The 14,340-nt window shown below is 40.7% G+C and overlaps 2 protein-coding genes across 10 annotated transcripts in view; one reads left to right on the top strand and one right to left on the bottom strand.

The window, feature by feature from the left end:
* dis3l (DIS3 like exosome 3'-5' exoribonuclease) overlaps positions 1-831 on the bottom strand; it is a 79,407-nt gene extending 78,576 nt beyond the window's left edge. For 4 of the 5 annotated variants that reach the window (XM_061665098.1, XM_061665079.1, XM_061665088.1 and 1 more), the window contains exon 1: positions 578-831. In XM_061665098.1, coding sequence (XP_061521082.1) covers positions 578-707 — 130 coding nt within the window. In that variant the 5' untranslated portion in view covers positions 708-831. The remainder of the gene's footprint in view (positions 1-577) is intronic. The other variant, XM_061665108.1, reaches the window with a different exon arrangement.
* A 399-nt stretch (positions 832-1,230) lies between these two features.
* LOC133395806 (multiple epidermal growth factor-like domains protein 11) overlaps positions 1,231-14,340 on the top strand; it is a 246,997-nt gene continuing 233,887 nt past the window's right edge. For all 5 annotated transcript variants that reach the window (XM_061665019.1, XM_061665028.1, XM_061665037.1 and 2 more), the window contains exon 1: positions 1,231-1,396. The gene's annotated coding sequence lies outside the window, so the exon portion shown is untranslated. The remainder of the gene's footprint in view (positions 1,397-14,340) is intronic.

Raw genomic sequence — 14,340 nt, 5'->3', positions numbered from 1 at the left:
GACAAAAAAAAAACAGTCACTGAGTAGTAAAGGGTTGCTAGTTATCTGGTAATGGACTGACACAATAATTTATTTACATTTTTTTCCATGTGTATTCCTCAACAGTAAAACATCACTTGTATCATCAAATATTTGCGCTGTATAAAAAGCAATGTCTTTACAAAATGTAAATGTATTGTTTTTTGTAGCTACCATGCATAAACACGTTTTACACACACACACACACACACACACACACACACACACACACACGCACACGCATTCATACATTCCTATAATTAATAGACACATAAATTAAATTTATGAATGTGTTGCTATTTACAGGTTTGTTAAATGCCAGGCAGAAGAAGAAAAATAACGACAGCCAGCTTGTTAATTCACAAACAACGCTTGTGTTGTCTATCTGGAAAACCTTAATAACGCTGCATTTAATGAATTGGTATATTCCAGTAACCTTGCCTATTTAAGGCTGCCAGTTATGTAATACATTTCACAAACAGTTACGCTGCTCAACTAAACATTTTAGCTTCGGTGGATGTATATGTGACAAATAAGTTGAAACTGTTTAGATGGTTACCGTTGTCACAGTCGGCTTGACAAAGAGAGCTATAGCATGGCACTCGCTCCCTCACGTAATGTTCGCGGACAACACGGACCTTTCGGCCCCGACTGCTCTTCAAATGGAGAACTTTTTCTGTCTTGATCATTTTACTGAGTCATACATACGCCTGTTATCATCCGATAGCTATTCCAACTGTAACGCGAGAAAACACAATTTGGATTAGCTCAACTTTCAGGAAGCGCACACGACATGACGTCAGTTGCGTAACGTCTAGCATATTGCCGCATTCAAGAACTATTGGACATAACACAACTAACAAGTCATACAAATATACCACCTATAGTTTTAGTTTATAGTGTTTTAGTTTTCTTTCCAAAAGTAAAGGGCAAGAAATAGAACACGTTAAACCGCTCAAACCGGCTTTCACTGCAGGTACATGATATGATGTATATTTTGCAATACAGTAATGTACAAGACGTTGTAAGTCATTGTCATTTTCATTTGACATTTGTTTTGTTTTTTTCTTATTTGTGATTTGATTTCTGATCCTAGTAGCAGTGGAGCCAAAACAAAAGCAAAAGGGATGTGAGTGACTCATCTGGTTGCCCCTGCTGCTCTTTGGTTGCAACTGGAGCGAAGCTGCAGCAAGAGCATCATCACAGATTGAGCACAAGTTCCGAACTCCACACGCGTTTCATTCAGATGACTTTGCCTTCACTCGGGTGGGGGAAAAAAAAAAAAAAAAAAGATTTACAGAAGGGGAAATGCTTACCACCGTTCACACTTTGTATTCAAGTTACGAGAATTAACTTGACTGAAGACGCATCGTAAAAGGTAAGCGGTGTTTCTGACAGATTTTTTTTCCTCCACCTTTGTTTCATTTTCATATTCGCTACGTATGCGTTTCCTTTTAATATTAAAAAGCACGAACTCCATCCTCCCTGCTTCCCTCCCAGATGATGCGTTTTGGAAACTCTGCTTTTTGCGATGTTGTCTTTTTCCATCAGTCGAATTTGGTACACCCTGATTGATTAGAGTTTTCCATTGTAAAGTATTGTCCAGTTTTATGACCGTAGTAGCCAAACATTTATATTTATTTTCACATTTGAGAATCAACACTTGGGTGCTTCTGCAAAATGTGCGCAAAGTAGGAAAACTTCAAGCCTCACAATAGTAAGTTTACATGATATTTGCACCACTCTGCTTCTTTTATTATCCTGTAGTTGTTATATGCTGGTGTGACGTTTAAACTGCAAATAAATAAACAAATAAATAAATAAATAAATAAATAATAATTACCGTCACTAATTCCCCTGAGGCAGACAACACAGGCACTGAAATCATCAGCGCCACGAGATGGCGATCTTGAGCAAGACTGATGTTTGGCTGTGGTTGGTCTATGGTGGCTTGTTTTTCCAACATTGGCCTTTGATTACCGATCTTCAAAGGTTGTGTTCCTTGTGTCAAATAAATGGAAAATTCTCAATAGTGTGCTTGAGAGAAGTTGCATTTTCTTTATTATTAGTTATTCCATTTAGTGAGAAGCTCTGACGAGTGTGGTGCTGCACTATGTCACAGAAACATTTGTCACAAATGTGCCCTTGCAATAACAGTAATGCAGTGCTTGACGACTCAATAGCTCTTACTTTAATTAAATGTTGTTCTTTTTTTTAAAAGATGATGCTGCAGAGGTGGCCGGTTGCTACTATTGCTTGTATCGGTGGCGCCACATTTAATCAAATGAATCAGTCCAGGAACACTTGCCAGGAGCGTGTCTATCATACATACAGATCGGCAACATTCAGAAAACTCAATGTTTGCTCACCTTTTCACTTTTCATCTTTAAAAAAAAGAGCGTATACTGGATGTGACCATGTAAGTTGATGTGTACAAGGCAAATCTTTCAGAAGGCAACAACAACACAACTCCCAAGCCTGTGGTTCAATGCTGTTCCATTAAGAAAATATGTGAGACAGGTTTTATGCATGATTTCACCGCATAATTCATAACGCATTAGTCCGAATTTTTGCTTGGATTGTCGCCTTGTCCCAAGCAGATGCATTTCATTGTTACCACACCAGTCTGGTATATAAACTCATGATTGTGTCAATACAGCCTTAAGTTGTATTTATAGCTGTGTTTTCCAGATCGTACTAACTGCTCCTTACATTAACAGTACTTGATTTGTATGTTAATAGGAACTCACAGGCTGTGGAATGACGTGTGCTTTTGAGATGTACAGGAGAACTATTCCAACAGGCAGCATAACATTTCTGCGGGATTTTCAGGACACACCGAGCATTTTTGTCATCTATAATGTTGTTGAGAGGTTTGAAAGCACCGTGTTAGTCTGTAAACACATTTAGTTGGTCTTTCCATTTTACTTTTCCATTTCTCCCTCCTATATGTATTATTGATATAAAAATATCACTTCTTTTCGAAAGATGAACAAACCTGGGCAGACTTCTAGTTCATATACTGCACATGTATGTTAATGTGAAGCTTCAAACCCAAGTCGGGCCGGTCAGTACATTTTTTTAAGCAATCTTGCCTTTTGCGCAGCAATATTTTGTGTTTATTTTTTCATTGGGAAAACAGAAATTGACCTAAAAGATATGAATAAATGCAATGTAGCTATAATAGATGAATAATAATGGAATTTGTAAATTGAACAAAATTCTCCGCCCTAAAAGTTCTTAGGATGAACCGGTGTAAAATTTTGCTTGATGCCGGTTCAGAAGTTGGGAGGAAGATGGCACACAAGATACTGTGTCACAAATCACACAAGACTCCAGTTGTGCATGTTTTTCTTTGGCTTTTGATGCCCCTTATTTCAAGACAAGGACCAGCTTCAACATGGGGTATTGGTTAGAAGAACTAAAGCAGACTCGCATTCAAAACAATAAAACTCCAGTGCCACCATTCGTATCGTCACTAGCTGTGAAAGTTCAAGTAGATCCTGGAAATTGCATGTAGAGTTAATGCATATTTTTAAGACAACAAGTTGACCCTAGAAAAGATGATTTCGACTGACAGCGTTATGAAGGTCAACAAGCTGACCCGAAAATTTATTGTGCATGCATGTTGAAATTTAGAGCTTCCACTGCAATAATAGTACAAATGTTAACGTAGGAACTTGGCCTCTTAAAAGGCCAAATATTTATTGTGTGCAAGGATATGCACTAAAAGCAGAGGATGGTCATAATATTTGAAAGTCTAAAACATTTAGTGTGACTTGACAAACCTGAGTAAATGTTGACTAATAAAAATTCCACGTCATGAAAATATAATTACGGTCTGTTGTTGGTACTGTACATCTCGTTAATATTTGTAAGTCAGTATTTTGACCTGTGACACAGCAGCCGCTATGTTTCCAGTCTGCTGAATCTTTTCAACTGTGACGCCTCCATGTTCTGTCAGATCAATACGTGTAGTCAGTGTTGATAAATGGGTGAACACATGCTGTTGTTTCTCAAGGACATGTTATAGTAAATAGACGTTTCAATGACTGCAGCCAGCATCCTTTGCATAAACTCACATAATTATTCATTAATTGAGGCGTTTCCTCTCTTTGTATCCATGTGCCACCTGTGTATTTCCGATATTATCAGAAATTGAAATGGAAATCTTCCTTTGGATTTTTTTCAGAGTATAATCAGCTGGTCGCTCAGGGTAAAGAGTTATGAAGACGTTGTCAAGAAGTCTGAGCACCAGCCCTTGAGATGAAGCAATGGCTGAACATCAGTCATGGAATTCAAATAGCACACAAGGTGAAGGTAAAAGGGAGAGACCGTTAAGGGCAGCAGCCCATCGGCTCTCTCATTCATTCGGATATAAAGACAAAGTGCAGTGGAAAAGGCAAAATACAAAGGCAACGTGAAAGAGTCTAGAGTGCTTCTTGCCTTGTGGGCACTTCTGAGTGGACAGGAAGGAGGGTGATGGACTTGACCCATGAATACTCCCCTCGAGGCAGTTGACAGCATAACACATACAGAACATGAGAAAGTCTGTCATTAAGTCTGTTTTTACTTATCCAGCATAAATACACAGCTTTTTACTTGCTAACAAGGGATCAGGGGTTGTTGTGTTTTTGGAGGTGGAGGATTGGCAGGACACATGCTTGGAAAATGAGACTTGTGTGTTTGCTATGTGTAAGCCCAAGGTTTCTTGGCAAGAAGAATCATGAGGTTGCATTTCTTTTGATTTACTCTCATCAAAACTTTGATCTGAGAGTTATGACAGGTTCACTTCCCACAAATCTTGCACTACATCATTGCACATCACTCTGGTGGTAGATAACCTTGCTACGGACTCCGCATGCCATTCCAATGGGTAGATGATATAATATCCATCCATCCATCCATCCATCCATCCATCCCTTTTCTGAGCCGGGCGTGCTGGAGCCTATCCCAGCTGACTGCGGGCAGGAGGCAGGGTACACCCTGAACTGGTTGCCAGCCAATCACAGGGCACATACAAACAAACAACCATTTGCACTCACAGTCACACCTACGGGCAATTTAGAGTCTCTAATTAATGCATGTTTTTGCGATGTGGGAGGAAACCGGAGCGCCCGGCGAAAACCCACGCAGGCACGGGGAGAACATGCAAACTCCACACAGGGGGGGGCCGGGGATTGAACCCCGGTCCTCAGAAGTGTGAGCCAGACGCTCTAACCAGTCGGCTACCGTGCCACCCTAATTCAAATATGAAACAACAATAATTTTCCTTTTTTTTAAAGATCACATGCCATCAAAATCTATTTTTTTCTGCTGTTTTATGCATAAAATGAGTCTCTGACCTGTTTAAGTTTGACATCTATGTGTCATGAATGGATCAAAGGACAGGACCCAAAAGGCACGACTCCAATTCAAATGGACAGTTTCAAAAAGAGAGGTTTAATAAACGGGCAGAGGTCGGTGACGCAGGCAGGCAATCCGCAAAGGCAACAGTATCCAAAAAACGTGAGGCTAAAAGGCAAGGTCAATTATCAGAACAGGGTCTAGGCTTACTATGAGTCGGTGACGTGGAAACAAGGAATGCTGGAACGTGACAACAAGGTACAACGAACTTGCGACCAGAAATAATGAGACACAAGGTTAAATGCATGGGGTAATTAGGGTAAACGAGGCACAGGTGGGGAAGATCCTCTCAGGAGCAGGTGTGTATGAGACAGGGGGAAGACAACAACCAGAACACACACCTATGACAGTAGTAGTAGGAAGTGGCGAAAGCCGCCTTTCACAGGCGGCTTTTCCCTAGCTTTTCCCGTTTTGCTTTTCTATATGGAAGGTACAGATATGGAGGGGTTGTCGGAGCCATAAGGGCTTCCATGATACTATTAAAGGTGTATCAGAGGCAGGATGGCAGCTGTGTGAAAAGTAATGGGGGAAAGCCAGGACTTTTTGTTTAAAGCAGTCGAAGTAAGTATTGCATACATGACACCAGAGAGTAGATTGGACGGTGGCATCCATCTGATTATCGTTTTGCGAAAAGCCGAGGCAGCTATGAACCGCTATGAAGCTTTGTCCGACTTTAGTGTAGAACATCGGCGAGGTCTCTGTCTCTTTATCACAGACTCTGCATCTCCCCTCTGCTCAAGCTTATCTGTTTGCTGGTTGGTATATTAAGCAGAGAGTGTGCAGTACCTTTTGTTTCTCTCTCAAAAACAGCTACTTCCTGCAACCTAAACTACACATGGGTGTGTTGTGTTGAGTATTTGGTCAACCAAACCAATAAATCTGCAGCCTGTCAATTATACAGTGTGCTGAAACTTACAATAATGCACTGTAAAGTCAGCAAGAGCTGCTGGTTATGAGTTGTTGACATTGTAAAGAAAGTCTTCATGATTACAATTCCATTCACCCATCCATTTTCTATACCACGTATCCAGTTCCGGATTGGGGGAAGCAGGAGCTTATATCAGATGACTTTGGGGAGAAGGCAGTCTACATCCTTGTCTGGACTGATCGAAAGCCAATCATAGGGTAGCCATAAAGACACATAACTATTCACATTCACATTTCCCCGCCGTCCTGTGTTTTCACACTTGTCGTCAATCTTTGTCAACTGTGGGCCTGTGAAGCTCTTCGAGACACATTCACACCTACGGGCAATTTAAAGCCGTCATTAAACCTACCATACATGTTTTTGGAATGTGGGAGGAAACCGGAGTGCCCGGAGAAAACCCACGCAGGCAAGGGGAGAACATGCAAACTCCACACAGGCGGGGCCGGGATTCGTGTACCAGTCCTCAGAACTGTGAGGCAGATGTGTTAACCAGTCTTCCACCATGCCGCCTGTTTAATTTATAATTTTTCTTTATTATTCTGATGTTTATTGAAAATGCAGCAGGACAGAAAAGCGTTTTAGGGGACAGACAGAGGGAAGGCAGACGGACAAGGCGAATAGGAATGTGAACCACAGCAGAACGATTGTCTAGATATTTAACGAGTAACATTACAAAGTCAAAAGCGTGTTCTTTATATCTGGAGGGGGGGAACACCCAGTGAGGACATCTTTATGTTTATATACCCTGGCAGAATTTGTGACATATTGTTTTTTTTTTTTAATATGACTGATGACTAAACAATGACCATCATTATTTTCTTTATGGTTATGTTTTGTTTAATGATTGTGCTTTTCTGAAATGCCTGACAGTTTAATTTGAATCCCATTAAAAATACAATTAATTGTATTTTGTATCTTCATGTTTTCTGTATTGTTTTTGTTGTTGTTGTTATATTTAATTGTAATTGTACACATCTTACAAGTTCTGCTCGGGTATTCAAACATATGAGCACAACTGCATATATATATATGTGTATATATATATATATATATATATATATATATATATATATATATATATATATATATATATGTGTATATATATACACACACACACACACTTGTAGCATATATTGGTTTTGGATAAAAACGTAATTAATTTTGGACAAAGAATAAGCCCAAAGTTAACACCTGCGGTACTTCTGGTTTAGTTCGATTTACATTTTAACGTTAGAATCAAACTCCTTGTCTCGTAAAGGGACACCACATCTCTTTTTAGAAGTGTAAAATTTTAGGGAAAAGTGACGAAAAATGTATTCGTCTCATAATCTGAAGGTTGCGACAGGAATGAAATCCGAGTCCTCGATTCCAGAGGTCTCTTGTTGCAGCCAAACGCACAAACGATACAGAAAATTTTATGAAATCTAACAGGGGAATCTACAGGAAACAATACAGAGACCTGAACTTCCTTCTGAACGGATCTGTTCACCATAAAGCTACCCCACACGGACCAAAGCGTGGTTTCGAGACGTGGTGGTGCTTCTGCCCTCCGCATTCTGTTGAGTGCGTCTCTGCCGCCTCGTGGTGCGAGGCGAGGTTTCCTGGCTATACGCCAGGTTCTTCGGCAAGTTGAGAAACGAGCGTGAGGAAGCCTCGAACAAAGGGTTGTTTTGGCAAATCTTTTTTTGACAGAATAAGTAAGGAAGCAATCTTGTCTTTGTGGGTTTTTATTACAAAAAAGAAAGAAAAGTCAGAGAAAGAAAAACAAAACGACTATCTTTGTCCAGCTGCACTCAACTTATCTTTACCGAATAGCAGCTAGTAGTCACAACATAGCTCGGAACAATTAATGCGCACAGTATGACCGGGAAAGAGCTAGTTGGCACAACAACAATAAAGCCTGTGAAGGTTGTATAAAACTAATAGAAGTAATATTTGGTATATATAAAACCAATTTTCCATCACAGCTCCCCCCTTTACTAATAGATTATATTAATCTATTATTAATCACATAAAAAAGGAAAATTACTAAACATTCTTACAACCTAACTACCTAAAGGTTAACACTAAATAATCAAAACATTAAAAGTTAATCAAATATAATATATATAATGTTTTAATGTTTTATATAACAGTATAATATGTATTATCAAAAATAATTAATTAATAGTTAAAATAAAATAAATAAATAATATTTAATTTAAAAAAACAACCCTACAGTCATCCAGAAATTCACAACACAGGTTTAAAAAAATCCTTCATAAGCGGGTTGTAAGTCAGTCATACAACAAAGTTAGACTGAGAAATATGAATCATGGTCATCATTTAAGTCGTCATTGTCATCCAAGCAGTCAAATTGAGGGAAACGGTCAGGAAAACGTTCATCAGAGACTGAATTGTGAAATCGTAAATACTAGCTACGACACCTGTATCGCCAGCGTTGTCAGGAATGTATGTGCAACAGGGTTGGTTCAAGAGAGTACAAACACGGCCCAGAGAAGCTAATAGTAGATCAAGTGCCATGCAGTTTTGGAGGGCGACTTCACTTATTGGAGGGCTTGCATTAAGTTCCACACGTGAAGCCTCAAGAATGGTCAGGGTAGTGTTTACAAAACTAGAAAAGCGATAACTTAGAGTTTCATATCATAACATCAATTTTTCCACTCCAATGAGAAGAAATAGTGAGTATAATATAATACCTTGGTACCTGTTCTCCAAACCTTGTGATCAGTGGGGACGTCTGTGCCCTAAACTAGATCGTGTTCTTTAAATTGGGCCTGTCCGCGACGACGGGAATGGGGTGTGGGTGAGATAATGTATGTGTGGTCTGCCAATGCAATAGGTGCACACTGACCTGACCAATGGAGAACGAGTCTCATGTAGACACTGTGTCCGCAAAGCCAGTATCAGAATCAGAATCAGAATCATCTTTATTTGCCAAGTATGTCCAAAACACACAAGGAATTTGTCCCCGGTAGTTGGAGCCGCTCTAGTACAACAGTTTACAGAACACTTTGGAGACATAAAGACATTGACAAAAAACAATTGTGCAAAAAGATGCAGAGTCCTCTAGCACTTAGAGCAGTTCGAATGACTAATATTGAAATAGTCCGGTGCAATGACCATTCTGCAAAGGGCGCCGGGACTTCAAGGAGTGTATGCGGTTTAAAGTGACGAGTAGTGCGATCATCTGGAACAATATTGGTTGTGCAAATGTTACAGATACTCCTCAATCAGTGTGCAAATGGAGCAGATCTGGCATGAGTGGCCAGTATATGCAAATAGTGCAGCATGGCGAGACAACCACAGTGAGTGCACAAGTAATACATAATTGGCCCCACAGAATGTGACAACGAACTCAAGTCAAAAAATTGCCAGCTTGCTGTAATGGAATTATAGGTTAGTTGTTTAAGAAGTTCATCGCAAGAGGGAAGAAGCTGTTGGAATGTCTACTAGTTCTAGTTTGCATTGATCGGTAGCGCCTTCCTGAGGGAAGGAGCTGGAAGAGCTGGTGACCGGGGTGCGGAGGGTCTGAGAGGATTTTGCACGCCCTTGTCTTAGTTCTGGCAGCGTGCAAGACCTCAATGGTGGGTAGGGGGGTACCGACAATCCTTTCAGCAGTTTTGATTGTCCGTTGCAGTCGGAGTTTGTCCTTTTTTGTAGCAGCACCAAACCAGACTGTGATGGAAGAACACAGGACTGATTCGATGACCGCTGTGTAGAACTGTCTCAGCAGCGCCGGTGGCAGGCCGTGCTTTCTCAGAAGCCGCAGGAAGTACATCCTCTGCTGGGCCTTTTTGAGGACGGAGTTGATGTTGGTCGCCCACTTCAGGTCCCGAGAGATTGTAATTTCCCAGGAACTTGAAGGTCTCGACGGTTGACACAAGGCAGCTGGACAACGTGAGGGGTAGCTGTGGCGAAGGATGCCTCCTGAAGTCCACGATCATCTCTACAGTCTTGAGCGTGTTCAGCTCCAGGTTGTGTCGGCCGCACCACAGCTCCAGCTGCTCCGCTTCCTGCCGATATGCAGACTCGTCACCGTCCTTGATGAGGCCGATGACAGTGGTGTCATCTGCAAACTTCAGGAGTTTGACAGTCGGGTTCGCTGAGGTGCAGTCGTTCGTGTAGAGAGAGAAGAGCAGCGGAGCGAGGACACAACCTTGGGGTGCCCCAATGCTGATGCTGCGTGTGGATGAGGTGGCCTCCCCCAGCCTGACTTGCTATGTCCTGCCCGTCAGAAAGCTGTAAATCCACTGGCAGATGGCAGGTGAGACGCTGAGCTGGAGAAGCTTGGTTGAAAGGAGTTCAGGGATGATGGTGTTGTCCACGAACAGGATCCTCGCGTAGGTCCCTGCACTGTCGAGGTGTTCTAGGATGAAGTGCAGTTCCATGTTGACTGCATCATCCGCAGACCTGTTCGCTTGGTAGGCAAACTGCAGGGGGTCCAGCAGAGGACCTGTGACACTCTTGAGGTGGTCCAGCACGAGACGTTCAAAGGACTTCATGACCACAGATGTCAAAGCGACAAGCCTGTAGTCATTCAGACCAGAGATTACAGGTTTCTTGGGGACTGGAATGATGGTGGAGCGTTTGAAACAGGATGGAACTTCACACATTTCCAAAGATCTGTTGAAGATCTGAGTGAAGACTGGAGCGAGCTGGTCCGCGCAGACTTTGAGGCAAGATGGGGACACATGGTCCGGGCCTGCCGCTTTGTTACTCTTCTGTTGTTTGAAGATGCGTCTCACATCCTGTTCATGGCTAGTGTGCTATTGTTCTCAGCTTGGGGGGATCGTCGCTTGTAATCAGTCAGCGATTGGAATGCATGCCAGACTGATTTAGAGTCGTTTGCGCTAAACCTGTCCTCAGAACTGTGAGGCAGACTTTCTAACCAGTTGGCCACAATGCCGCCAGAATTGTAATAAAATTCTTAAAATAATTTTGGTTATTTGTGCTCCACCACTTACTTCAATTCTTACTTTAACATGTCTACCATATCTAGACAGTATTTTGTAAGTGCATCGATCGTTATTTCATTATATACAGTATCAGTGTAGTGTCAATATGGTCCAACCCAATATCCATTATCAACTTTATACTAACATAATTATTTTTATATTATCATTATCATTGAGACTGATAATCAAACATTACTAAATGTAAATGCATAAAAATTGCTCTAGACACATCACAAAAATTTGGGTGGATTAAAATCTCCAGCTAAGTACTTTTCCTTTCCCCCAAAAACCTGTGTCTGTGTCAACACGAGGTCATGTAAATAACAAGTGAAGGGTTTTGCGTAGTTTGGAAATCGAAGGACTTAATTCCATTTGATAAAATCTGCCTCAGCATTTTTTGTCCAAGGGATGCCAATGACAGTCAGTTATGCATCATTTCTGATCCAGGACCTGCAACAAATTGTCATGCCCAAACGTAACATCTCTACCATTATTCGATTTTTCGTCTTAAGTTTTGGGGTTTGAAATTTAGAAATTACATTTTTCAGACGAGTTAAAATGTATCTTTGCTGACTGTATGCCCGTATCAGCTAAGAATTTCAGTTAGGCCCCTGTGTTCCTTTTCCAACCTATAGTCTACAAGTCTTGTAATTTGTGTAATTTGTAATATGTATACCGCATGTGGAAAGCCACTATATCATGCCATGTTGACCTTATGACAAATGTGCACAGTTTAGTCTATATGACTTCATATCAGTGACGTGCGTTCAGGGTAGGCAAGTGAGGCAGCGCCTCACTGCCCCCTAGTGGTCTTTCCTTTCCACTGCATGTGAATCGTAAAAAAACCCTTAAGATTACATTAAATTGTTCCATTTTGATTCTATGGTCCGTGCTTTACATTGATTTTCTTTTTCAATCCTATAATTTCAATGATTTCATCATTAAAATAGCTGAATTTTCACATTTCCTGTTCACATGCATAGGAAGCGCAGCTACGTGTCACGTTGAGTCACCGCTCGCATGATGCTTCAAGACACCATGCACACATCCATTCAGGCAGGCTGTGATTGGTCCGTGGCTTCACACAAGTGACATTGGTGTTACATCACCAATAATATACGTTTTATCACACATGTACGGCACTTACTGACGTTTAACAGACTGTCAAATATATTTCATGAAAGTGTATGACATTTAGTCTTTTTTATCGACCAGAAAAGCCACTAAAAGTGCACAGTGCAGTCTGGTATGTACGGTGCCACAACCAGCATGTGGCAGTGTTGAGTTGAGCTTCATGAAGCTCCAGACGTCATGTGACTAGTCAGTGCCTCACCAATCATGAACCTCACCGCATGTCACTGCTTCACATGTCTACCCAAATAGGTGAATGTTCCATAATGAGTTCAAAATTATCGACATTAAATGTTTGGAGAACAATCATCATATGTATCACTGTAATAATACCAATATTGGTTCTGCGTTTACAGCCTGCCGAATTGGCTCCAAGTGAATTCACAAATTCAGACTTTGTGGCAATCAATCATGTGTCAAACGTAACAATGCAACGTGTGATGTGACCTGCGCTGCCAAGCAAAGAAATAAAACAATCCACTGCCTTTGTACTCCAGAGCACAAAACGAGACAAAACCAGAAACGAAACCAACAAAACAAAAGGAAGAGAAGAAAACTAAAACAAACGACTCCAGACATCACCCCCCACGCCCCTTTTGATAAAGTGACACATCATCCCAACCATGCTCACTTTAGTGAAATACAAAAGACAAACAAAAAAAAAAACATTCTCGACAACCAAAAAGCGGTTAATACTGGACGGAATTTGGCCCAATGGGTATCGATTTCAATACTGGACAAATATCGTCAACAGTATCCGTGCGAAGATGTTGGCAGTGTTGGTGGATGGGTAGTTTAAGTTCAATTGAATCAGCATATAGTTCCTAATTAACCCTATATTTGCTGGTAGCCCAAACGTTGGGATTTGACTTGGGACTTGGGAAATGTCAAGGAAACGGAAAAGAACATTGCCCATGAAGTTCAATTCGTAAGAAGGACGGATGCGTGTTGTGAAAAATCATTTCTTTGACAGAGTTAAAAACAAAAGTTCCCTAATTAGCCGTGCGGCGACAGATAAGCAAACGGCATACATTCTTGTAATCGCGCTGAAGGTTGCTTCATCAGAGAAATGTGCACTTGAGGCACACAGCTGCGCATAAACAAACAAACAAACAACACAACATTAACAAACAAACAAACAAAACACACAGACAACTCAAAGTCATAACTGTAGGTTGCAGCATATAACAATCCTTTTAAAAATTCAATATCTGTTTGATGTTGAAATTGTTAAAATTGTACTATATTTCACTTTGAATGCACACTGATAATTATCCCAATCTAATAACGTAATCCAATCAATATTCTTATTTTGTCTGAACGTTGAGTTGCACTATTCTAAGATTTTTTTCTCCTTTTTTTTCCCCCCCAATGGAATCTATTTTGTTATCAGTAGCTTTTCCCCTTTCAGGTCTGTTGGCCTCATTCTCACTATTGCATAACAACAAAACAAAACTCTTGCTCTACAATATCATAGCATTACACTAGTTAATCACCAATCCTAAAAAAAAAATAAAAAAAATTCCACCGCTTATTTTCCTCTGCAGCAACAGCTCACAACGCATTGCATGCACACAGATACTTAAGAGTATCCATAGTGAACAACAGATCTACGTGTAATCAGTCAAACAACGCACTTTCACACACACAGACATAAACATACACGCGCCAACACATCAGTTATCATCAGACTGCACAGTCACTCACACCAAGTCCTTTTTGTGAATAAGTTGAACACGTCAGTCAGATAGTCTTGTCTTCAGTCTCAAATACCTTTAAAGCTTCTGTCGCCATTTTAATTGCTGTAAATCACTTGTTGTTACATTTTTCATTTAAAACAAGTGCTATATAAATACCTTTGCTTTGATCATTTGGCAGTATTTAAAACAGACTGTTTCA

Source organism: Phycodurus eques, chromosome 2, assembly GCF_024500275.1.
Source record: "Phycodurus eques isolate BA_2022a chromosome 2, UOR_Pequ_1.1, whole genome shotgun sequence".
NCBI classification, from domain to species: domain Eukaryota; kingdom Metazoa; phylum Chordata; class Actinopteri; order Syngnathiformes; family Syngnathidae; genus Phycodurus; species Phycodurus eques.
The sequence above is the reverse complement of the archived record's forward strand: the minus strand, read 5'-3'. Positions and strand labels throughout refer to the sequence as shown.